The 24,754-nt window shown below is 37.7% G+C and overlaps 3 protein-coding genes and 1 non-coding gene across 11 annotated transcripts; all 4 read right to left on the reverse strand.

The window, feature by feature from the left end:
• Positions 1-5,332: 5,332 nt before the first annotated feature.
• On the reverse strand, positions 5,333-10,237 carry LOC110753707 (uncharacterized). 2 transcript variants are annotated; one of them, XM_021954653.2, is made up of 3 exons: positions 7,589-10,237; positions 6,882-6,909; positions 5,333-6,178 (listed from the first exon to the last, which is right to left on the reverse strand). In XM_021954653.2, the coding sequence occupies exons 1-3, from the start codon at positions 9,870-9,872 to the stop codon at positions 6,100-6,102; spliced, it is 2,391 nt and encodes a 796-aa protein (XP_021810345.2). In that variant the 5' UTR covers positions 9,873-10,237; the 3' UTR covers positions 5,333-6,099. The 2 variants fall into 2 exon arrangements, with proteins under 2 accessions (XP_021810345.2, XP_088109665.1); XM_088253539.1 differs by lacking the exon at positions 6,882-6,909.
• Positions 10,238-14,938: 4,701 nt separating this feature from the next.
• TRNAK-CUU (transfer RNA lysine (anticodon CUU)) lies at positions 14,939-15,015 on the reverse strand. The gene has a single exon. It is a non-coding gene; the product is annotated as a tRNA-Lys (tRNA).
• A 789-nt stretch (positions 15,016-15,804) lies between these two features.
• On the reverse strand, positions 15,805-19,163 carry LOC110753633 (uncharacterized). Of its 7 annotated transcripts, none has more exons than XM_021954569.2 (4): positions 18,691-19,163; positions 16,561-16,679; positions 16,439-16,471; positions 15,805-16,219 (listed from the first exon to the last, which is right to left on the reverse strand). In XM_021954569.2, exons 1-4 carry the CDS (start codon positions 18,851-18,853, stop codon positions 16,163-16,165), a joined length of 372 nt encoding a protein of 123 aa, XP_021810261.1. In that variant the 5' UTR covers positions 18,854-19,163; the 3' UTR covers positions 15,805-16,162. The 7 variants fall into 7 exon arrangements, 1 of the variants encoding a protein (XP_021810261.1); XR_002526190.2 differs by adding an exon at positions 17,849-18,105 and having other exon boundaries at positions 15,809-16,471; positions 18,691-19,119; XR_002526188.2 differs by adding an exon at positions 17,849-18,105 and having other exon boundaries at positions 15,809-16,471; positions 18,624-19,118.
• A 947-nt stretch (positions 19,164-20,110) lies between these two features.
• Positions 20,111-23,497, reverse strand: LOC110753700 (methylsterol monooxygenase 1-1). The gene is made up of 5 exons (XM_021954644.2): positions 23,028-23,497; positions 22,073-22,395; positions 20,948-21,095; positions 20,826-20,858; positions 20,111-20,484 (listed from the first exon to the last, which is right to left on the reverse strand). The coding sequence occupies exons 1-5, from the start codon at positions 23,355-23,357 to the stop codon at positions 20,410-20,412; spliced, it is 909 nt and encodes a 302-aa protein (XP_021810336.1). The 5' UTR covers positions 23,358-23,497; the 3' UTR covers positions 20,111-20,409.
• Positions 23,498-24,754: the final 1,257 nt, after the last annotated feature.

Genomic DNA, 24,754 nt, shown 5'->3' on the forward strand with positions numbered 1-24,754 from the left:
TTATTTAATGGGCTTGGACTTTAGCCCAAACATAACTCTTCTGTTTCCCTTGCTGGGCTTGAACTTCGGCCCACCTAAAATATGTCCCTGGATCCATTCCTGAAAATCGGAGTTCATATCACGGTTAAAAACACTTACACGTAATGGTTGTATATTTATGAGCGATTACATTGTACATACTCACTCGTTACATGTAAGTTATAATGATTTTAAACAATTGTCTAAGAATTGTGACTTTGATTTTGAAAATAGAGATTTTATTCTTGAAATGTCAACCCTTGCTCAGCAGTACCATACACGAACTATACTGATATGATGCTTAACAAAAGTACCTAACTTTTTTTTTTCTTCTTTTGCTTTTGTTTTTCTGTTATTGCCAAGAAAACCATTATTATGTCTATGACTTTCTTTATTTGTGGTTCCCCAACAGTTCTTAAACCACTTTCCCTAATTTTGGTGCCTCAATTAACGCATACATTCTCTTCAGGCTACAACAGTGCATATGCCTTAATCATTGGAGTTTATATATGATATCAGTGTTCAACTAATTTTGAGTTTATAATCTTAAAAATTAGATGCTAATGAGTATTGAGTTATAAACTAATCTGCAGCCAAATTAGTGATACTCAAGTATTTACACTAACCCATGATTCATTTAGTTTTTTTGGACAAATTTTGATAACAAAACATGCATCAATGCATCATTCATCATTTCATAGTTTTTTTTATTTTATAAATATAAGCGATATTGTGAGAGGGTGGGAATCAAACACGTGATCTCATCATATGCATGGATAACCACTTGAGACACAATATTTTTTTACCATAATTTATTAACACTAATGAGGTTTTCCATCCCATTTTATATGGGTTAGGTAGAAATACAACTTCTACTCTCCTAGTATTACAATATTTTTTTTCCTTATAAAATTCTTCCACTCATACTCTCTTTCAACAACAATTGTGTATTCTAATTGCAGCACATGGGAAAACCAAATATTGTTATAAGAATTTATGGGGAAGTCCCACTTAATTTCTTTTGTCCAAAGCAACCCAATTAGTTGGGAATACATATGATGCACCCACCAAATCTAATTTCCAGATTCTATACAGTAAGTAATTATAAAGTGACTAAAGCTGATACTGAGTATTGAGTACTAATGAGAAAATTGGGCAAATGGGTAGTGGTTGGGTATGAAACTTTACTGAAATGACAACTTTCTTCTACATTGCCAAAAGCCCAAAAGGTGTATGAAACCTTGAAGTTGAAGTGAGAAAGATGGCCAATGGGTTCCCACCACAGTGGTGGTGGATTCCCCCTTCCCCCCGTGGCACCCAGGATCGAACCCCAGTGGGGTTTCTTTCCTCCAATGTAACCAAAAAAAAAGAAGTGAGAAAGATGAAGGGTAATTTAGGGTTCTTAGTTCCAGTCTTTCTATATAGTATATATATGGACTACATGATATCAAAATACTGAAAAAGAAGACATAATCAAATGAAAGCAAAATTGACTGCTGAAAAAGCCCCAAAAGGAAAAGGTTAAAAATCAAAGGGTGCTGAATCAAATTATGGTAATTGGAGATTTGCCCCCACCATGAGAATTCTGTCAATGCCACCAAAAGCAAGCCACATTTTTCACATTAGTCAAATCATAAGCACCAGTCACAAGCACTTAATTTTCTTATACTTACTTTTTCTTTAATATTTGGGATCTGTAACTGTTAATTTAATACGACGAGCAGAGTATTAAGAGGAGAATGCTAGCTACTTTTTCTTGATTTGTCTTTCCAAATTATTTTTTTACTAATATTTTGACATGCGAATTCCATTTAAACCATAAATAAAATACACATTAAAAAGATAATCGGGAGAAGGACAAATGAGAAAGATAGCTAGCAACTTGATATTAAAAAAGTAATTGGGATTATGAGGAGCTAGTAATAGGATAATGACTCAGTTGAAAGAAATGGAAAGTAGAGTAGAGTAGCAATGATTTCGTTGGTTGTCTTGTGAAAGGTGAGTGTTAACTAACTAAAGCTTAATTAAATAATTAACGAAAATTGATTCTTGTACATGAGGTAGAAATTAAAAGGCTGCTATTCATATTGTGACATTTCCTCTGTGTGCACGTGAGCAGTTTCCTTCAGACTTTTTATTCACAGTTTTCGTTAGTGGTTCCTAATCTAAGCTACGCCAGAAATTAATACATTTTATTCTAATGTTAATCATGATTATCTCAAGTCTACAAGAGTCGTTTCCACATGTTTTAAACCAAATTATGACAATGGGTTTTTTTTTCAACGCAAGCGAGACATTGGAGAATGAGGATTCGAACACGCGACCTTAAAAATTAGTAACACGCGCTGTTCTTATATGGGACTGGGATGTGGGGGCTTTTTTTTTTTTTTTTTTGGTCATCGCCTAGAGTCCCTAGAATCTCGCTCAATTTTTATCTGATGCAGATGATGGATCATGAGATCAGCATGAAGCCAAGCTGCAACTACAAGTAATCACAAACAAAACAATTATGAATTCCAATCCAGCAGTCAATAGCATCAGCCCAAAAAACAAAAACAAAAACAAAAACAAAAACAAAAAAAGAAAAACCAGCAGAGCAGCAGCAGACTAAAAGTGGACCACGTGACTAGAACAAGTCTTCTAAGACTAGAAGTTGATCAGATTTTTTCTCCTGCTCAGTCTGTTCCAAATATATACATATAATTCAATCAGACTCTATGAGTCAAGACTCAGTCTGATCAGTCACCAACTTTCACAGATTTCGCAGGATCATGTGATGAACTGAATGAATGGTCCAACTCTCATCACCTTCTTTTTGTTTTTGTTTTTGTGTTCTTGTGTTGTTCTGTTTTTCTTTTCATCCATGACAGGGTACCATTTAACCAAATTTGAAAGTAAAATAAAATAAACTTCCTTGTACCAATCAATTACCCAACATGCTAAGATTCTGTGTTTGTTTGGTAATAGATCGGGTTCATAAGAGTGTGGCAGCATTCTCTCATTAGACTCAGTATTAGACTCATTTGTCACTTGGTGGGATGGGAGACGTGCTCCATTTCTCATCCTTTTCCAGCCTCAAATTTTCTCCTATTTTATAAAATCCCATAGTGAATTTTCTTAGCTTCATGGGTTAGGAGACTCAACCTAAAATCAATTGGCGACGAGTGGAGTGGAATGGTCCATTATCTTTATATACTTACAACAATTCTATACTTTTTTAATTTGGGATAAACTCACAAAACTATACTAAAAAGTAAATCGTGAGTCAATATTACTTGGGACATCTTCCAACCGCAGAAACAGTTCCCAACCTCAAAAAGAGAGAAATATCATTAGACTAAAATTGCAAAACTTTAATGAAACATGGGTGAAAATTACATAAAATTAAGAGGAGATACTTTTTGACTTCCACTTTTTTTTTCTTTTTTTTTCTTTTTTATTATCGAAAGCAAACGAACTTCATTCAAATCAGATAAACATCTTACAAGCAGCCAAAATTACTGAAAATTTGTAGTGCAACTATATGACCTCGTTATGTAAACATCACAAAAAAAATATATATCTACCATGTGAAATAACAGTGAAAGTATGTGAGAAATGAAGCGTGCCAATCGAGGAGCTGACCTCTGTAGTAAAAATTGGTGGTCCATGGATCATACTATTTGGTTTGAAACTATATTAATTATGTGACAGTCTGGTTTGAAACTATAGAATTTGGATAATTCATTGCCAGTTGGGATTATCAATTCTTTTGATGTTATGATGCTGATTCTACTGAAGCAGTAAGATGAAAATAGGCCCAGTAAGTGCTTGTCTTTGGTAAGAAAAGAAAACAACAAGGACCACAAGCTTGCAAAGCCCCAACAGCCAGCACTGGCATGGCTGCATGGGTTAGGAAATTTAGAAGAAAAAACAAAGAAAGATGATTAACTAGTTCGGCTACTACTGCAAGAGTAGATTATAAGAAAATTATTTCAACCATCTCAACTACTTCATCATGCTTTAGTTTTTAATTTGTACCATCTCTAATTATATTACGACGCGTGGTGAATTGAGATGATACAAATAACAGTACTTTTATAATAAGTCAATTGCATTAATCATTCTCCTGAAGGTTAAGTTCACACCAATAATTACAGCAATAGCCATAGATTTCACATAATCCCCACTGCTAATCATATATTCTCTTTCTGTGAGTTGATTGTAAACTAAAATCAACATTTCTTTTTTGGTCGAAATAAAATGAACATTTTATGTAAAAACTAAGAAAGCGAAAAAAAGAGATTGATAATGAGTAGCATTGGAATAGGGAAGATTCTTGTATAAAGAGAGTGTCTTCCTATGATTAGTATTATATTTCCTTTCCCTTTTACAGCAGAAGAATGAGTGGGGAGAGGGAGAGAGAGAGAGAGAGAGAGAGGCATAGTTGGTGAGCAGTCAGTGTTGGTGACCTCTGCCGACAAGGATTTCTGTCTCTCACAATAAAAGAGTAATTAGGAGATAATTAATATATTAATACCATAATTAATTCTGTCTACTTTTCTACTCACTTCACTCAACCATCCAAAAGTGAAGGAGAGAAAGAGAGAGAGAGAGAGACCCACTTGAATACTTGATTGTGAGGTGGTGGGTGTGAGTTGGTGAGTTTTGAAATTAACCCTAGCAGATACAGAGGGAAAATCTGATAGGGAAAAAAATGTTCAAATTTTAAAGTGGTTTAAGGTAAAGGATGGTATTTGCTAGCTGTGCAGTTTCTTGAGAAAAAAAAAAACCAAAAAAGAAAGATCTGCGGTGCAGAAAGCAGAGTGAGAGCAGCATGCATGAAAAAGATGCTGAGAGAACCTGTTATAGGTTTCCATAATTGGGAAACTACTTTTTACCTGGAATGAAGAAAGAGCAGGTGACTAGCTATTTTGTCAATTGGTTGGTTCCCATAGTCATTACCAAATAGTACGGCTGTACCATACACCATTCTGCAATATTTACAATATTTGTTTTTGCGACTCCTTTCAATAATAAAGATCTCCATAATTTGGCTTCTCAATTTCGACTCAATTACAAGTATTAGGTAATTACGTGACGTAGATAACCAAATCGAAACTACGAAGACCCAATTAAAACCAAGCTCAAACTAAATGCTTAATCTTCTGAACATTCACATAACACATCATTTGTGTTTCGGAATAAAAAATGAGAGTTGTTATTGACATTCTAGAAAAGTCACCTTAAATTTCTTTCGTACGTTTTTGTAAAGAAAGAGCGCATGATGGCTTTTCTTAAATAACGATAAGAGTTCTGAAAAGAATAAATAAATAAATAATTATGTGTAAACCATGTGGTTGTAAACAAGTGATTAGACAACTATATATACATAGACATGCATGATATCGATGCATACATCAGTTTCCAAGACCACTAGCTGTTTAAATATGTAGTTTTTCAACTCCAAGAGGACTAAACAAGTCAAGGACCCTAAATGAAAAATGAGCCTAAAACTTGGACTGTGGCATCGTTCTCAAGCATCTTCTGTGTTGCTTCATGCCGACAGTCTTCTTTTGCAATTGGGTTCTTTCAACACCTTTCTTGCAATCATGGGAAGCATCGCCCAATTACTCTCTCTCTCTGCATGAACAACTTTCATGAAGCTTTGGAATGTTTAAAAGAGAAGTTATCCCAAAAACAAAGCTCTGTTATTTGATTTGATGGCAGAAAAGAAACCCTCTGATCCTATCTCCATGACCAAACCAAAGCTTGGAAAAAGACTTCCACTTCTCTCAGATTTTTTTTTTTTTCATGGTGATGTGGGGGCTCCACTTTTTCTAAGGACACAAAAACCAGAACCAAATAAAAGTGGATGAGATAGAAACAGTTAGAAGTGCTCCTCCAGCTCTAAAGCTTTTTATGCTTGAGGTCTTTACAAGGCTGTTGTTGACCCCCACACTTTTCTGAAACTCAGCTTGCCATTCACCCAACCCATTTAGTGCAAAGCTCTCTGCTCCTCTCTGCAAAGGACACGTCATTGCAGAAATTTCAGGTCAAAAATCCTTTCTTTGGATCCCTTTTTGGCAAACCCTTCTTTTGTCATGGTCCAATGGTTATGCTAACAACCAACCACCTTAAGGTGGCCTCTCCAGTCCAATAATATCTTTGTCGAATGCTTCTGCCAAAAAAGAGAGAAAGAGATAACATTAGCATAATTCCATCCAGCTAATTATGCAGCTCAAATAACTGTAGTTAGTGATTTCACATCTAAACAGAAGTTGTCAACACATAGCAAAACTTTTCTGGTTTGGCAGGTTGGATAAATCCAAACTCCAAACACAAAACATTTCTGTTATTAGACTCGAGGAACAACTAGATTCAAGTCCTTCAGGAACCTAAAGAAAAGTAAAATTCAACACCAGAAGTGGAAAGAAACTGAAATTTTTATGAGTTGGGTTTTTGACTGGGTAGGTATTTTGATTGAAGAAGTAAAAGGCATGTCTAAGCATAACAAATAGAGATATTCATAAGAAACAAGATCATTCAGTCATTTTATTGTCTTGGTACGAGGATGTTGATTGAATAAGACCTCTAGATAAGCAAATGAGGACCGCAAGACCTTCTGGCTTCTAATTCCTAAAAGATAAGCTGCGAGTTTTTAGGTGAAACCCTCTCATGATTCTTCACCTACAGAACAAAGGAAAAGGGTTTGACTCTACACTTTAACCTAAAATTTCCGTTGGACTGTTGGACGATTTTGAAGATAAATTTTGCAACTTTTTCGGACAGAAAGTCAATTCCCTTTGTAGAAAATATACTTCATCAATAATAGCAACATGGAGGAGGTATTATTACGACAGTTGAATTACAGAAGAAAGCACCTTCTGCTTAGGATGCAAAAAATGGCTCCTGCAGTTTAAAAGCAAGATAATTGATGCAGTCAGTGATACCTTGTTCAGAAAGAAGAAAAATCACATAATTGCTTTATGCAATTTACAAGCCAAATCAAAACAGATACATAATCTATCCATGAGAAAGATGACAACACCAATATGTTCACAAGATTATAGTTCTTTAATTATAGCTTAATTAGTTTAAACTCTATTTTAAAAAGCAAAAGGAGGAAAAAGAAAAGGTCAATCTGGAGATTTGATATTAAAACAAAGGAGAAATAATAAAACCTTCCCCTTTACAAAATATTATTTATCTCAAAGTACTTGAGGTACAAAAATTTTACAACATCCTTCCTGTTCTTAGCTCAGCATCCTCTTTCTTCACAAACAAGAAGTGTTTCTTTTCAGCAAACCCAAAAACTTCAAAATCATGCTAGGGTGAAAATGGGCAGTGGCTCAAATCATGAGGCTGTGCAGTGCTAGAAATACAAATTCAATCCCTACAGTGTCCCTCTTTCCCTGACCTTACTGCCCTATAATCTTCTAGAGAGTAAGTAAACAGGTACAACATGAAAAAAAAATAGTGAAAAGAATTCAATAAATCCTACAAATTTCAATTTCTACTCGAGGGGGAAAAAAAAAAAGTTACACTGAGGATGTATCAACAAGAACTTCAGTTAACACATCATCCTCACCGTTTGCTAAGGCAAGTAGCTCTGCATCCTTATCTTCATCACAGGAAAAATCCCGCCTCTCAAGTTTGGAATGAGCTGCAATGAATATCAACTTCTGTGCCTTGTCCATGCCCACCCTTGAGTGCCCATGGGCAGACACCCATCTCAATAATGACCAATTGCATTTGAACCCACATGAAGTTGCATGAAGGAAGATGAGCCTAACTGCAACTTTCCCTAGTGACTTAAATTCAGTGAGGTATGTCTCCCACACAAGCCGACTGCTCTGTGGGTTAGCAATTCTCATCTTGCCTGTAATGGGATCCCTTTCCTTCATCTGTACAGCACGTGCATATACCGGATCAAGCCCTTCTGTTCTCCATTTCATGAGTTCCATTAGTGCAATATGGGCCTCCTCCCTCGTCACAAGCCGGGTTATGAGCTTGTCCACATCCTTCTCCTGCTCAGGTGTCAGCAATTTGAAAGGTGGAAGATACTTCCCACTATTATCCCTAATCAAATAAAGTGGATCAAGTATAAATGCAGCAGCCCAAGCTGGATGGTAATTCTTCTTGAACCGCCTTTCAATCACCTTCTCCACCGGTTCTTCGGCAATGTGGAAATTGGAACACCAATCCTTCACTTTTGCTCTTAGCTCATCCCAAAGTGGGAGGCATTTCCCAACCAGTGGCCTCTCTGTTTCAATTTCTTGAGCCATGTCCTTGATCAACTTAACCAAGGAATGCACTGCCTCCAATTCATTCCAAAACCCCACATCCCCAATCATCTCAGCAACTTCTCTAGCTGTTGGGTCCTCCATGGACGCCACTTTATAAGATTCATCCAGCAGGACCAACTGAAGTGCTCTGGCTGAGCTCAGAATATCCTCAAGCATTACATGCACTGATCCAAAGTTGACCATTTCAAACTCACGCAAGGGCACTCTTAATAACCCAGCATGACCATATTCTTGGGACTGATACTTATGAAAGCTACTCCTAACCTGAGACTTGTTATTCACGAAATTTGCAAGCTTGAAACAATTTTCAGTCACAGCCTTAAACAATGGAAGTTCCTTACTGAAATCCTTAATCAAACTATTGAAACCCTGAAACTGACAAGAAAGATTAACCATCCAGTGATTCTGAGTCTCTAAATTCCTCAATGCCTTGGACTTAAACTTGTCTGCTACTATCCCTACACACTGCTGCACAACATTCCCACAAATGCTTGTCACTGTGTCCCACAAAACCTCCTCAGCATACGTAGAAGGCACAGAACCACCCACAAACACAGCTCTCCTGTACAAACTAGTCCCATTGGGAAGATTCACAGTCAAATTCACAAGACCATCCTCTCCAAACGCACCAAAGCTCTTGTTCTTCCACCCATCGGAGGCAACCTGAAAGAACATGGCGTCTCTAATTCTGGCCTCTGACTCGGCCTTAGCTTCCTCAAACCTAGCATCGAGTCTCGACCCAGTGAACTCCCTCCGAGAAATCGCCGGTAAACCCACCTGGTTGAGAAAAGCTCTGAACTTTGGGTGCTCAAGGCTCGAAAACGAGACCGACCCACAAGACTCAAACACCCAATCAGCCAAAAAATCAAGCGCAAATTCCACCTGGGTCTTACTCAGCGTCGGCCCAGGTGAAGTTTTGGGACTCTTGAGCTTCTTCACACTGTCCTCCAGCATCGCCAGAGCTCCCAAGTCGTCTTTCCCACCGGATAACACCAAATGCGGCTGATGGGTCACAGCCGTTACCGCCGTCTGAGCCGTCGCCGTCGTCGGAGAGTAAGTGAGCTCACCGCAGAAACGGGTCGGGTCCACTATCGCAAGCGGCGGAACATGGTACGACGACGTCGAGGCCGAAACCGAAACGGAAACCGAAGACGAGCTTCGCTTCCGATGGTTATGGTGGACCAGAGTGGGAGAAGGGGGCAAGTTGATCGTGGAAGAAGGCGAGAGAGACGAAATGGGTTTGGCGACGGAGTTGAAATTGGGGCAAGTCCCGCGCTTTAAGTGCTCGGAGGCGGTGCGCGACGGGTTCGAGGCGGAGAAAACGGCGTCGCATAGGGAGCACCGGAGCTTCACCGCCTTGGGCAACCCAGTGTCGGTGTTTTGGACCAGCATAGGCTCCAAGTGAGCCCAGTACCAAGCCCCTTTGCCCTTTATCGCCTTCGTCCGTACCATCACAAGCCCTTCGTACCTCTTGTGCACGGCTTTGGCCGCCGCCTCGTCAGCCGACGCTGACGTGTCCACCCCCAGAACTCCCACGGCCTGCGTGGTGGTGTTGGTAGCCGCCATTACCGAGGACTCAAGTGAGAAAAAAAAAAAAAAAACAGAAGAGAGTTGTAGGCACGCTAGCGAAATTTCAAGACTTCGAGGGGGTTGAATTGCAAAATCATGCAATTGGTCAGCCTCTTGTGACCATCGTCGTTGAAAGGAACACGACGGCGTTTTTGGGGTGGTGGCATTTGGCCGGAGAAGGAGAAAGCAGCGGGGTTGGGCGGGTCTCCATTACCCGACCCGGCGATCTGGATATCTCAGACTCAGACTGAGATGGGTCTGGTTTGGTTCACTTAAGCTTGTATATTTCTTTCTTTTTTTTCCTTATTTTTTTGTTTTGAAAATTTCTTGTTTGAGAGGGCTCTGTCTCTCAGAGAAAAGAGAAATAGGGACAAAACCCAAGTGACAGAGATGTTATGTAAGGTGCTCAGTGGAGGGTACGTGACGTCACGCGCCACCACGGTGAGCGTGGGGAAACATGGGTGCGTTTCATTGATGGAATTGGAAACTACGGCCGTGCGGTCACGGTGAGGTAATATTAATAATGCCAACACTCACAGTCTCACACGGACAAAAACAGTACCTGACATTGATCATCACCCCCTCCTCATTGGAGCGTGACCCACACGTGCCATGCAGGGTTTTGGGGTTTTTGCTTTCATAATTTTTATTTTTATTTTTATTTTATTTATTTGCTCTCTTTACTTTTCTTTTCTGTGTGTTGTTGGGTCTTGTTTGTGGGTCCTTTGTGGGGAAGGGCTTTCTTTGTCTGTTTCTTTCTTTTTCTTTTCTTTCCGCAGATTACATAATATTTTTTTAATTTTTCTCTTGTTCAATTTTAAAATTTATTGAATTTTTAAATGGGAAAAATGGGGACCATTTCTGATTTTTTTTTTTCTTTCCCCACAAGTTAATTTAGGTTTCCTTTTGTGACTTGTTGTTCATGTGGTTTTTATTCAGGATGGAGACATAAAAGGGCAACCTAGGAATTCAATGAATTCCAACCAGTTCCTTCTGGGCCAGTGTTGACCAAGACAAAGAAAGAGAATTTGCCTTGAAAAAGGTCACCAAATGCCCCCCCCCCCTCTCTCTCTCTCTCTCTCTCCTTCTGATTATTTAATGATGTCATAGATATTATAGCATTGTTTTATTTACCACAATAATTATATTTAATGTTGTAATGCATCTAGTACAGTCTCTTCTTTTATATCTTTTTACTGTTTTTCATTTTTTTTAGTGTTTATTTTTAAAAGCCTCAAAGAGTAGAGTAGGTGGGTAGCTGCCATTCATGGCCCAAATAATAAGAAGGCTATGTACATCTTGACACAATTGCTTTTGATTCATGAACTTGCTTTTTTATATTGGATTTGATCCCTGTGGTTAATGTTTTCCCACTCACAACCTGTCATATATCTATATAGTAATTTCTATATGTTTTAATAAGGGGTATACTTAATTGTCAATTAGCTCTTTATTTAATTACATTTTTTGAAAATTCGTTGTGAAAGAGATGTCACGTTCAAATATCCGTATAGAGATATAATAATATCAGTATACGGGAGATTTGGGGAGTTAGATACAACTCTCACCCTCTCTGATTTTTGAATTCGGTTTTGGGGCATTGTCCAGATAACCAAATTGCGCATGAGTTGATTGGGAAATTAAATAGAGTTTCTTTTAGCCACCAAAGTGTCCATAAGCTAATTAAGTATTAATCACGATTCACAACTGAGGTTGTCAATAAAATTGACCCAGCAGTCAATTCCATTGGGTCAATCGCCACATGCCCAACTGTCATCCATATTCTGATGACCCAACCCATAACATGGATTTGAAGTCTTTGCCTTCAATTACATATTAAGGATTTGATGTCTTTACCCCAAATTAGTTGGTCGTGTTGTCTTGTTCACATTTAAATTCCAATTAACACTTATAAAGAGTGGCATTGATTAAGCCCTAACTAAGGTTTTTGGTTTTTGGATTATTTTTTTTTCAATTACATAGAAAGGATTTGATGTCTTTACCCCAAATTAGCTGGTCGTGTTGTCTTGTTCACAATTCAATTAAAAGTACTACTTATAAAGAGAGGCATTGATTAAGCCCTAATTAAGGGTCTGGTTTTTAAGTATAAGTGATAGTTTAAATTAAAGGGATGAGAATTTCTCACACACACACAAAGATAATGCCGTGATTTAGTATTAAAAAAGAGAATTTGTAGATCCTCTTGTCTTGGCTCAACATACACGGCAAAAGGGATGCCCAACAACATTGCAATTCTGGTAAAAAAGAAATCCCTCATAGGCTTTGTCATTTTCAAAACTAGATATTTCTCAAGAATGGCAAGGATTTTTTTTAGTTTTAAAATGCAGAGGTCTTTGTCCGCTTCGCTATTTCAGGTTCTCCTTTTGGACTTTGGATTTCGGATTTGAAATAATATCAAGCACTTCAACATATAACTCAAAAAAGAAAAGATAAAAAAATATTGAACACATGTTTATAATAAACCTTGTGGATATAGATTATGTCAAATCTCAGATTCAGAGTTTCATTAGTAGAGACATGTTTTGGCTCCTCTTCGTCTCCAAGCTCCCAGTAGCTTACCTTTACACTTTTTTTATTGAAGAAAAAAATGTAGGCTATGATGAAATATTGGGTCTACCACCAACACATGGTGAATGGTTAATTTGCTCAAAAGTTTACGCTATCATGGAAAATTTGAAATGATGGATTTATTTATTCAACATTTGGTACAAAAACGACTTTCACTAGTAAATTATTCAACATTTGGTACAAAAACGAATTTCAAATGATGCTCAATTTGTTATCTCGTGCTTTGACGCGGTTTATGTTTAATCGAAATCTTACTTGATTGATCCTATTAAAGATAACATTGAATCTCATTGGTTTTTAGCAAAGTATTAACAATATATATATCTAATTTGATGAGTCGAGAATGGTATTATCATTAGTATAAAATTATTGTCATTCAAGATTTGATTCGATAATATTATAATCGAAACATGTTACGTGACGTCAAATTATCGCCCACAAAATAAGACTTATAATACATGTACTCGATCATACATACACTCTTATAAGAAAACATACACTTTGACCAAAAACACACACACACACTTTTATAAGAACCCACACAAGTTGATTTGCACCATCTATTAAAACATGGATAGATGCATGGTTGCTGAAGTGTTGTAGTCTCCGAACTCATTCATTGACCATTATTAACTTTACATTGGTGCAATCTTCTTTTGTTTTCTTGTATTTTACATTAGTGCAATCTAACTCTCATAAACTTTGATTATTTATCTTTTTTATTATGCTAGCTAGACAAAAAAAAAATGAGGATGATGCGATGTGTTGTGACTGGTCGGGAAATTCTTAGGATTTATGTCCCGATATAATCTGTTAAAGAGGTGAAATTTTTTTTTTCCCTTTTTTCTGTCATGAACTTGGAAGCTTGAAAGAAAACTGAAAGGATTCAAATCCAATTTCTATCTGCCGTATTTATTTGCAAATCGCAATGTTGTCGCATATAAATTTTGGTCATGAGCTGGAACCTTCTAAAGTTTTCGTGTAAACACCAACAAAATTATATTGTTGTTTCCTCTTGAAGCAAATATGTGTTTTGTCCGACAAAAGGTTGAACTGTCCAATATGAAGGGCACATTTGCCAATTTAGCTAGGAGGTAAGATTGAATCAGGATATAAATGACTAATTAATTATAAGAAAATAAAGGGTTAAATGTTTTTACCGCTATAATCAACTGAGCTATTCCAGCTGATTATCTTAGTTTTTCAGATTTCTCAAATTCTTCTTTTTTTTGGGTCAATAATCATTTCGTTTAGTGACATTTAGTTATTTTTTATTGAAAAAAGTCCTGAATTTAGATCCATGTAGAAGAGTTTGTAATGCTACGGAATTTAAAAAAAAAAAAATCTTAGGGCTCGTTTGGGACTACTTCTCTAGGAAGTATTTCTGCTCATAAGCGCTTTTATTATAAAAATCTTGAATTTTTATAAAAAAAAAATTAAAGTGCTTCGTGGAAAAGCACTTGGAAGTGCTTCCTGAAGAAGCACATAGCAAGTGATTTTCCAGGAAGTGCTTCTAATCTTTTCTGCCAAGCGCTGTCAGAAGCGCTTTTAGTTATCAGAAAGCGCTTTTGGCCCTTCTAGAAGCACTCCCAAACAAGCCCTTATTTTGTTTAATTGTCGAGTTGAAACTAGGTCAATGTCAAGTCGGGACTTTGAAATCGACTTTGAAATATTAATTATGAATAATGATTTCTTATCTCAATTGACATATTATGTTGTTAGATTATCAATGTAAGAAATGAATCATACATTTACAAAAAAATATTCATTTTAAGAGTGTAACAACATACCATCTATTACTTATAGTTGTTCTCAAGAGATAACCATCCATGAGTTTGTGTTTGCTTAGGAACCTAAATCCATGACGAAAGTGAGGAGGAGAGATTCTTGGATACAACCGGAGATATATATCCCCATGCTGGTAATGATTAGGTGAGGGATCAAAGGCCATGTGTAAATGGGAAGGATTAAGAAGCTGACATTCCCCTAATGATTCTTCCAAAAAAGAAAAGCCATGGAATCTAGGAAATGATGAGAAAGCTCATTTTGCAAATTCACCTGCTCTTTAAAAGTAGGGGAAAAAGAAAGAAAGAAAGAAAGAAAGAAAAAAAGCATTGAAAGCTGAAACTTATTTTGCAATTAGAAACAGCTGGCGGCCAGATGAAGCAGATGATTGATTGCAGGGGCCACTGTAATGCATTTCTAGTGCTTTACTTCAACTCTGAGAATTAAGATTTTGTCTGCTACAGATGAGATGATTACCTACTGGGTTAATTGGCTATGGACCCCTGATTAGCGTCTGATTATTATAATGGAAATGCAATTTCTATTTTATTTTTGGAAGAAAGAAAGAAAAAAACAAAGAAGAAGAACGAAATAACGAAAGAGAAAAAACAAATCGAAGTTGTAACAGGGAAGACTGGGCCGCATGGCATGAGCTGAGAATGGCGGGTTAACTTTCAAAAAAATTATACTTGCCGCCCACCGTGGGGCTCGAACCCACGACCACAAGGTTAAGAGCCTTGCGCTCTACCAACTGAGCTAGACGGCAATGTTTGATGAGACACCGCATTGTTCGTATTAATAGGAGTCCCACATCGGGAAAGTATAATAGTAATTTACACCTTAAATATAGGGTTGTTATTGATAATAGCACCAAGGCCTTTGGGATAAAACCCCACACCTATAATAACCAAAAGAAATATATTGGATTTAGGTGGCTAAGTTGGGGACAATATCGATGCTAGTGGGTGAGCCTATGCGGTGTTTGGTACTAGCATTGCATAGTGTCGATGGGGTAATCCTACGAGTGTTCGATACCAACACACATTAGTGTGGGTGGTGGGCCTATGCATTGGTTCGGTGTACCAACATGCATAAAATGAAGGCTCACTACGAATAGCACTGAGGCCTTTTGTAAATTTTTTATTCGCATCCTCATCTTTTTGTATTAAATTACTTTTTCAAATTTGGGCAAACAAAATGGGATTATTGACTACAACGTTGAATTTATCTAGAGACCCCAAAGACAAGAAAACAGTTGTGAGTGCTTTTGGTACTCTTTCAAAGTCCAGCATCATCCACAATTTAAAAAATCAATCTAAATCGGTGCTTTCAGTCCATATACAGTTGCATGAGCTAAGTTAGAACTCAAAACTGGCTCTGAAGAAATGCTATAACAAGTTTAAAAACCTTTTCAGTAGTTTTTTTTAAATTGGATATGGCACATGGACTTGAGGCTTCAAATGCCATACGCCCACATGGCCCATTTGGCTTTAACAAATAGATCACCAGGCGCATACAATTTCATAAACTGAAAGAGAATGCCAAATTGAGATGTGCAGGTTTCTAATTGAGAATGGCTAAGAAATACTGGCAATTAAATTTCAGAATCACAAACACTGCACGAGTTCATAATATTATAATTTGAACATACTGCCAAAAACACAAGTCTGGACTCTGAACCTTACAATCTAACTGACTTTGAACCCCCTCTCAAGCTACCCAAAATCACAACTCTGAAAAACCCAAAGTTAATCTGCTCCTGAGCCACTAAAAGCTTCTACTTTACCACCCTAGCATGGTGATGTCAACTTGAAAATCAGAGGTTTTGTAGAGTTGTCACCAGTGAGAACAATACCGAAAGGGCATTTCTGCAGGCAAGGTTACGCAGTCTCCGTGCTAATCAGATTTAAGATCTACAGTAGAATTATTATATGTACCACCGTTTTGGAACCAAAACTTTCCTCTTTCAACTGATATAGATCACCGAGATTGGTTAGACGGGAGAAACAAATGCAAAATCCAAGATAAAAAGATCTGTCATGCCAATTCAATTTTATAACTGACAGACGATGCATGGTTGGGGTCAGAGGTGGTTGCCTAAGGCCGTAAGCAAAATATGGGGAAAGCGTGAAAGTAGTCCTGGAAGCAACTAATTGATAATCTCAGGAGAAAAGGTTTTGCAGGTTTACCTTCGCAAGGATCTTCTTCTGATACCAGTATCCCTGTTGGAATTGATCAAGAGTTAATGATTGCCAAATCAATCAGTTAAGATCATTAGAAAAGCATATGCCACGTCAATAGAGTATTTTACCATGTCAGTTCCATAAATGTAATCACAGCAGGTGAAAACTGAAGCAAAATTGCTATGGCTTTGTCCTCCAACATAGCGTTGGTAATCGTGGTACTCAGCACCGCCAGCGGAAGTCATCACTGTATAATAAACCATAGATTACAACTTGATCCGCATCAAATACAGTGGTCAAACTTCAGTGCACAAGATACAAAACAAGCATACAACGAGCAGATATTGAGAAGACACAATATGGTTCTTGTGCTTCCTAAAAAAATATAAAAATAAACAGTATGGAATAAGTCATCGCACTCATACAAGCAATCCAAGCAACTACCCTGAATTCATAGATTGTAGCAGTCTAACTAGCACATACAAGTTCTAAGGTTTCCTCCTCAGCCAACCCACTAGGGGACTAATGTAATACCCTATGTGACTGAACTAGCTCTTTATCCACATACATTCCACCTATAAGGTGGCAGAAGCCTCACTAACGTAATTCTCTAGCCTTAACCAACAGTATGCAATTAATCTCATGGGTCCTTCACCATAGCAGTTGGTCCTTCCAAAAAATTACTTTTCATTTTTTGTTTTAGATCGGTAATCACCTCCTGTATTTGGAGTAACTTTCAACATTACAGGCAACCCACCACATGCAGCTGTGATCAGATACAAGTAAGACAATCACTTCCGGCAAAGGATTTTTTTTGGTATCAGCCCTTTCCTATGTCTCTCTCTGAAGTGCTACCATAGTGGCATGAGGAAAGTATACATATCTGAATTATTATGTTAACAATAAGGCTTAAACACACTGATCAAAAATAACATTCATAGCGCAAAAAGCTGACTCAGAAACCAAAATTCATATATTACCTCTAACAGATAAACCAAACGCATGTAGTTCTTGTATAAAAGCTTGACGATCAGCATTTAAGCATGAAAGTTTATTTGATAAAACTCATGCAACCTCCATTTGAAGAATGTTTTACAACTATCATGGTGCTGAATGAGACATTATTGACCAACATTCAACCTATTTGCTTTTTCCCCCAAAAATTTTATTTGTCGATGTGCAAATGATTACTTTTGCCAGATCATTAGGAGAAAAGGCATTATTGTACTGATCCTAGACCTCATCATTAAAGTGAAGGAACTGTTTAAGATCCTTCAAATTAAAAGTACTTAGCATAGAATTCTATTAGTAAAGAGAGAAAGGAATTCCAAAGTTGTCACTATTCAGTCACAATCAGCTAACGAAGAAAATGACTGCAAGCACCAAAAAACAAAAAGCAAAATGCAGCATGTGTACCCGCTGCGTGTTTTCAATGGCCTCAATCTGCTCCACTACCAGAAGGTGACCATGTGGCCAGGAGCATATGGTGCTGCAAACCGAAATGGAGCAGTGTACTTATGGTGAACTCTCTGGATTTTCTCATACCCCAATTTGCTATGCAAAAATCTGTGAATGCAGTAATTGGTAAAATCTTCTACCAAGAAATAAACTAACAATTGGAAAAGCTTCTCCCATCCAGAAGGCAATGGCAATCCTGTTCGAATCCCTATTATCTGCTTGTAAACAGAATCTAAACACATTAAAAAATATGACCAAAGAAAAATTATTACAGGAAATAGAGGAGAGAAAATTACAAACTTTAATCACCCGTAATTGATGCAGGTATGCTAAGAATAAAATACATAAATAAATGCCCAAAAAAAGTATTCTGAGGTCAAAAATGAGGAAATCCCCCCTCTCCCTCCCCCACCCACCCAACCCACCCCCCCCAAAACCCCAAATCCTATTACACAAAACCTATAAGAGATACAAAAATAAAAGGAACTAACCCAATATTTTACAAAACCCCGCAAACCCAATTCCACATATGCAACATTCTTCAAAACCACGAAATCCGAATTCCACAAATTCAATCATTTTCAAAACCCAGCAAACCCAATTCCACAAATTCAATCATTTTCAAAACCATGCAAACCCAATTCACAAATTCAATAATTTTCAGTATCCCGCAAACCCAATTCCACAAAGTCGCAGATTGGAATTCAATGAACCCGAAAGACGAAATCTGAACCTGGATAGAAGAGTAAGAGACGAGCTGAAAATGGCCAACAACAAGAAGGAACATGCCCATAACATACTTGTAGCACTTGAGCATTTCATAGAAGGGCAATCAGACTTTGGGCTGGGTCTTGTAGCTGTCGAGGCCGGCCCATCTGAGAACCTCTGCGAAAACGAGAGGGAGAGGGACGACGGAGAAGATGACGAAGAGGAAGAGAATTTTGTCGGCCAGATAAAGCACATGATTGCAGGGGCCACTATATGTATGTAGGTGTAAGTTCGACTGTTCGAGAGGTTTACTTCAACTCTGAGAGTGAGAATCACTTAGGAAGAAAAAAAAAAAAAAAAAAAAACTGACGATGAAGAAGAAAGAAAAAATTCGAAGAAAAAGAGAGAAAAAAAAAACCAAAAAGAAGAAAAAAAATCGAAGTTGTAAGAGGTAAGGCGGGGCCGCGTGGCATGAGCCCACTATCATGGGTCGACAAGGATTTTCAAAAATTAGTCTCGTCCACAACCGCGGGCATCGAACAAACGAACGCGACGTTAAGAGCTTCGCGTGGAACCAACTGTGATACAGGAGACCTGTCAATTAATTAACGCATTATTCAATTTTATAGAGTCCCACATCGGGAAAGTATAATAGTAATTTACACCTTAAATATAGGCTTGTTATTGATAATAGCACCAAGGCCTTTGGGATAAAACCCCACACCTATAATAACCAAACAAAATATATTGGATTTGGGTGGCTAAGTTGGGGACAATATCGGTGCTAGTGGTGGGGCCTATGCGGTGTTTGGTACTAGCATTGCATAGTGCCGGTGGGGTAATCCTACGAGTGTTCGATACTAACACACATTAGTGTGGATAGTGGGCTTATGCATTGGTTCGGTGTACCAACACGCATAAAATGAAGGCCCCCTCTACTAACAGCACCGAGGCCTTTTGTAAAAATTTTATTTGCATATCCACATTTTCATATAAGATTACATATCTTTTTCAAATCTGGCCGAACAAAATGGGATTATTTACTACAACGTTGAATTTATCTAGAGACCCCAAAGACAAAAGGCAACAGTTATGATTGCTTATTATACTCTTCCAAAGTCCAGCATCTTCTACGGGGCCTTTTCACCACAGCCATCTTTCTTGCTTTCAGAAAACAGTTTAACCAAAAGGCGATGACAACATTATAGCTGGAAACCTTTATGCGTTAGAACACCAAAAAATAATCTAAATACAGTGTCTTCAGTCCATACACAGTTGCATGAAAGTTGGATGAGCAATGCTATAACAAGTTTAACAACCCTTTCAATAGTGTTTTTTTATTTTATAAATTGGATATGGCGCATGGACTTGAGGCTTCAAATGCCATTTGGCATTAACAAAATCGATCACCAGGAGCATAAAAGTTCATAAACTGAAGAGAATGGCAAATTGAGATGTGCAGATTTCATATTTTGATTTCAAACTCCTGCTCAAGAAACACTGGCAATTAAATTTCGGGATCACAAACACTGCACGAGTTCATAATATTATAATTTGAACATACTGCCAAAAACACAAGTCTGAACTCTGAACCTTACAATCTAAAGTGATTTTGAATCCCCCCCCTCAAGCTACCCAAAATCACAACTCTGAAAAACCCAAAGTTAATCTGCTCCTGTGCCACTAAAAGCTTCTACTTTCCACCCTAGCATAGTGATGTCAACTTGAAAATCAGAGGTTTTGTAGAGTTGTCACCAGTGAGAACAATACTGAAAGGGCATTTCTGCAGGCAAGGTTACGCAGTCTCCACGCTAATCAGATTTAAGATCTACAGTAGAATTATTATATGAGCCTCCGTTTTGGACAGTGTTACTTTCCTCTTTCAACTGAAATAGATCACCGAGAGTGATTAGAAGAAAGGGGCAAACAAATGTAAAATCCATGATAAAAAAACTTAGCACATCAACGATGAAACTAGTCCTAGAAGCAACTAACCAGTTACCAAATTCTGCCTAGAAGGCTAAAAGAAATTCACTAATTAAATCACCTGTACTATTATTAGAGAAAAAGAAAAATCAACTGGTTGCATTGATTAAATACATATTGAGCTATATCAATCAGAGTCTTGATTTCCCATATGTTCAAGAACTAAAATGTCAATCATGCTCAACCAAGATGCCACAATACTTAATTGATAATCTCAGGAGAAAAGGTTCTGCAGGTTTACCTTCTTAAGGATCTTCTTCTGATACCGAAATCCCTGTTGGAATTGATCAAGAGTCAATGATTGCCAAATCAATCAGTTAAGATCATTTGAGAAGCAAACGCCACATCAAGATAGTATTTTACCTTGTCAGTTCCATAAATGAAATCACAGTAGGTGAACACTGAAGCAAAATTGCTCTGGCTTTGTCCTCCAACATAGTGATGGTAATCATGGTACTCAGCACCGCCATAAAATGGGATATATTTTGTGGGACTCCAGGGGAAGTCATAACTGTATAATAAACCATAGATTACAACTTGCTCCGCATCAAATACAGTAGTCAAAACTTCAGTGCAGAAGATACAAAGCAAGGATACAATGCAGATATTGAGAAGACACCATATGGTTCTTGAGCTCCCTAAAAAAAAATTAAAATAAACTATATGGAAGAAGTCATTGCAGACTCATACATGCAATCCATAGCAGTTAGTCCTTCCAAAAAATTACTTTTCATTTTTTGTTTTAGATCTGTAATCACTTCCTATAATCAGAGTAACTTTCAACATTACAGGCAACCCACCGCATGCAGCTGTGATCAGGTGCAAGTAAGACAATCACTTCTGGCAAAGGGCTTTTTTGGGTATCAGCCCTTTCCCACGTCTCTCTCTGAAGTGCTACCATAGTGGAATGAGGAAAGTATACATATCTGAATTATTATGTTGACAATAAGGCTTAAGCACACCGATAAAAAATAACATTCATAGCACAAAAAGCTGACTCAGAAACCAAAATTCATGTAATTCCTCAAAAATATAAACCAAATGCTTGTGGTGCTTGTATAAAAGCTTGACGCTCAGCATTAATGAAAGTTGAACTGGATTATCTTAAAAGTTCATTTGATTAAACTCATGCAATTTCCATTTGAAGAATGTGTTACAACTATCATGGTGCTGAACAAGACATTATTGACCAACATTCAACCTTTTTGCTTTTTCCCCCAAAAATTTTATTAGTCAATGTGCAAATGATTACTTTTGCCAGATCATTAGGAGGAAAGGGCATTAGTGTACTGATCCTAGACCCCATCATTAAAAGTGAAGGAACTGTTTAAGATCCTTCAAATCAAAAGTACTTAGCATAGAATTCTATTAGTAAAGAGAGAAAGGATAGGAAGGAATTCCAAAGTTGTCATTATTAAGTCACAATCAACTAAAGAAGAAAATGACCGCAAGCACCGAAAAACTGAAAGCAAAATGCAGCATGCGTACCCGCTGTGTGTTTCAATGGCCTCAATCTGCCGCAGTGCTATCCACGACCAGAATGTGACCATGTGGCCAGGAACCATTGCCGGACCAAGAAAAGATGGGATACCAAGGATCAAAATCTCAGCCCAATGAGCATATGGCGCTGCAAACCCAATCGGAGCAGTGTACTCATGGTGAACTTTGTGGATTTTCTCATACCCCCATTTGTTATGCAAAAATCTGTGAATCCAGTAGTTGGTATAATCTTCTACCAAGAAATAAACTAACAATTGGCAAAGCATCTCCCATCCAGAAGGCAATGGCAATCCCGTTCGAATCCCTATTATCTGCTTGTAAACAGAATCTAAGCATATTAAAAAATACACCCAAAGATATATTATTACAGGGAATATAGGAGAGAAAATTACAAACTTTAATCACCCAGTATAGGCACAATAATCTCATTAAGAAAACTGAAAAGCTTCGTATGAGTAACCCTTACGTTTACATGAAATGAGGAAATTTTAAAAAAAAAATTCACATCCCTTACGTTTTACGCAGAATGCAAAGCCCCCCACAAATCCTATTACACGAAACCCATAAGAGATACTAAAATAAAAGGAACTAACCCAATATTTTACAAAACCCCGCAAACCCAATTCCGCATATTCAACATTCTTCAAAACCACGCAATCCTAATTCCACAAATAAAACCCCGAGAACCCAATTCCAAACATCCAATACTTTTCATAACCCAGCAGACCCAATTCCACAAATTCAATCATTTTCAAAACCCAGCAAACCCAATTCCACAAATTCAATCATTTTCAAAACCAGCGAACCCAATTCCACAAATTCAATCATTTACAAAACCCAGCAAACCCAATTCGCATATTCAATATTTTTCAGAATTCCGCAAAACCCAATTCCACAAAATCGGAGATTGGAATTCAATGAACACGAAAGAAGAAATTCGAACCTGGACAGAAGGGTAAGAGACGAGCTGAAGAGGGCCAACAACGAGAAGCAACATGCGCATAACATCCTTGTAGCACTTGAGCATGTCAGAGAAGGGCAATCGGACTTTGGGCTGGATCTTGTAGCGGTCGAGGCCGGCCCATCTGAGAACCTCGGCGAAAACGAGAGGGAGAGGAACGACGGAGAAGATGACGAAGAGGAAGAGAATGTTGTGGAGGTAGAGCACGTAATCGGACTTGGAAGCCGAGTAGTTGAACCACAGAGTCTCGGCAAAGGTGAGGTTTCGGCCCAGAGCCGAAACGGCCTCCTCGAGAGTCTGGTAAGGCAGCATTGGACGGTGCCGATGGTTCTCCGACGAGTATGATCAACGCCGGCGATTGGAGATTGGAGATGAGCTTGAAGGTGAGAGAGAGAGAGAGAGAGAGGAGGGGGGAGATTAGGTACACTTAGCTGCAGGGGTTGTGGGCTGGAGGAGGTTGTGTTGGTTAAAATATGCGGGAATTTTAAACAACCTTTTAGAGAATCGCGCAGTGGGCAGCACACAATTTTACTGACAGGGATGATAATTTTCCCAACTAGTAAAACTATTTTATTTTTTACTTTATTTACTCATCAGTGACTTCATTTCTATAAATATGATTGCTAAATATTGAGATCTATGTTGATTAGCAGAAATTACGTGTGCAAAATTGAAATGAAATCAAAACGGAATTGAGATAAAGATGCCGTGTTTTTATCATATTTGTGTTAAGGGTTGTGGGACAGGATGAGTTGTGTAAACGAAATTGCCGAGCTAACACTTTGGTAACACGAAATTCATATAGAGCACAATCAATATAAATTGACACGTTTTCATGTAAGTTTATGTTTCTTCGTGTAAAATGTACTACTGATGTCTCCTTGGATTATGCTACTTTATGCTTACTTTGTTGCACTAGCAAAAACTATTATATATGTTGAAGAATATAAGTCTCGCATTGGAAACTTAATTAAATAAAATACAATATATAATAAATGATTCTATTATCAATATTATCAAAGTCTTTTATGATAAAACTCCACACAAACCGAGCTTTGTAAGTGATTAAATTAGAAATAGTATCGGTGTCACAATATACACACACTATATGCTATATTATCAAACCGTAAATTATTGGCATTTCGGTGGATTAAATGTGAGAAATGGTTAATATAAAGTTTTGAAATATTTGAATATCAATGATGGGGGCATGCTATAAAATATTTACAGCAAAAAGAGGATCTGTGGACCAACGTGAGCCTGAGGAAGATCATGTTACATGTAGCACTTCAAATGATGTAAAAAGTCAGTCTGTGGGTTCGGGTAGCTGGAGATTTCTGCAGCTCCGTGGCTTCAAAAGGAATGTCGTATCTAGGTTGGGCCACGTCAGCACAGGAAGCACGTGACATGCATGCATGCATGCTTCTAGTTGTAATGTGCACTAAGGAACAAGGGGGAGGTCGTAACCAACGAAGCAAGATCTTGTTCTTATTGAAACAAACAAACTTCAAATTTCTTATTCTATTTCCAATGTTTTCTGTATGCATGCCCCAACCCATTTATTTTCTGCATCTCATTGACGCATTGGGATGAAATTGGTTAAAAGCTAACGGTAAGTGTTAAATTGGCGATAAAATTTAGCTTAAACACTAAATTGACAGGAAAAAAAACTAAAGGTGAACATTTCGACAAGTGTGATAGTTCAAGGT

The sequence above is a fragment of the Prunus avium genome, chromosome 5 (genome assembly GCF_965620075.1).
Source record: "Prunus avium chromosome 5, drPruAviu1.hap1.1, whole genome shotgun sequence".
Lineage (NCBI taxonomy): Eukaryota > Viridiplantae > Streptophyta > Magnoliopsida > Rosales > Rosaceae > Prunus > Prunus avium.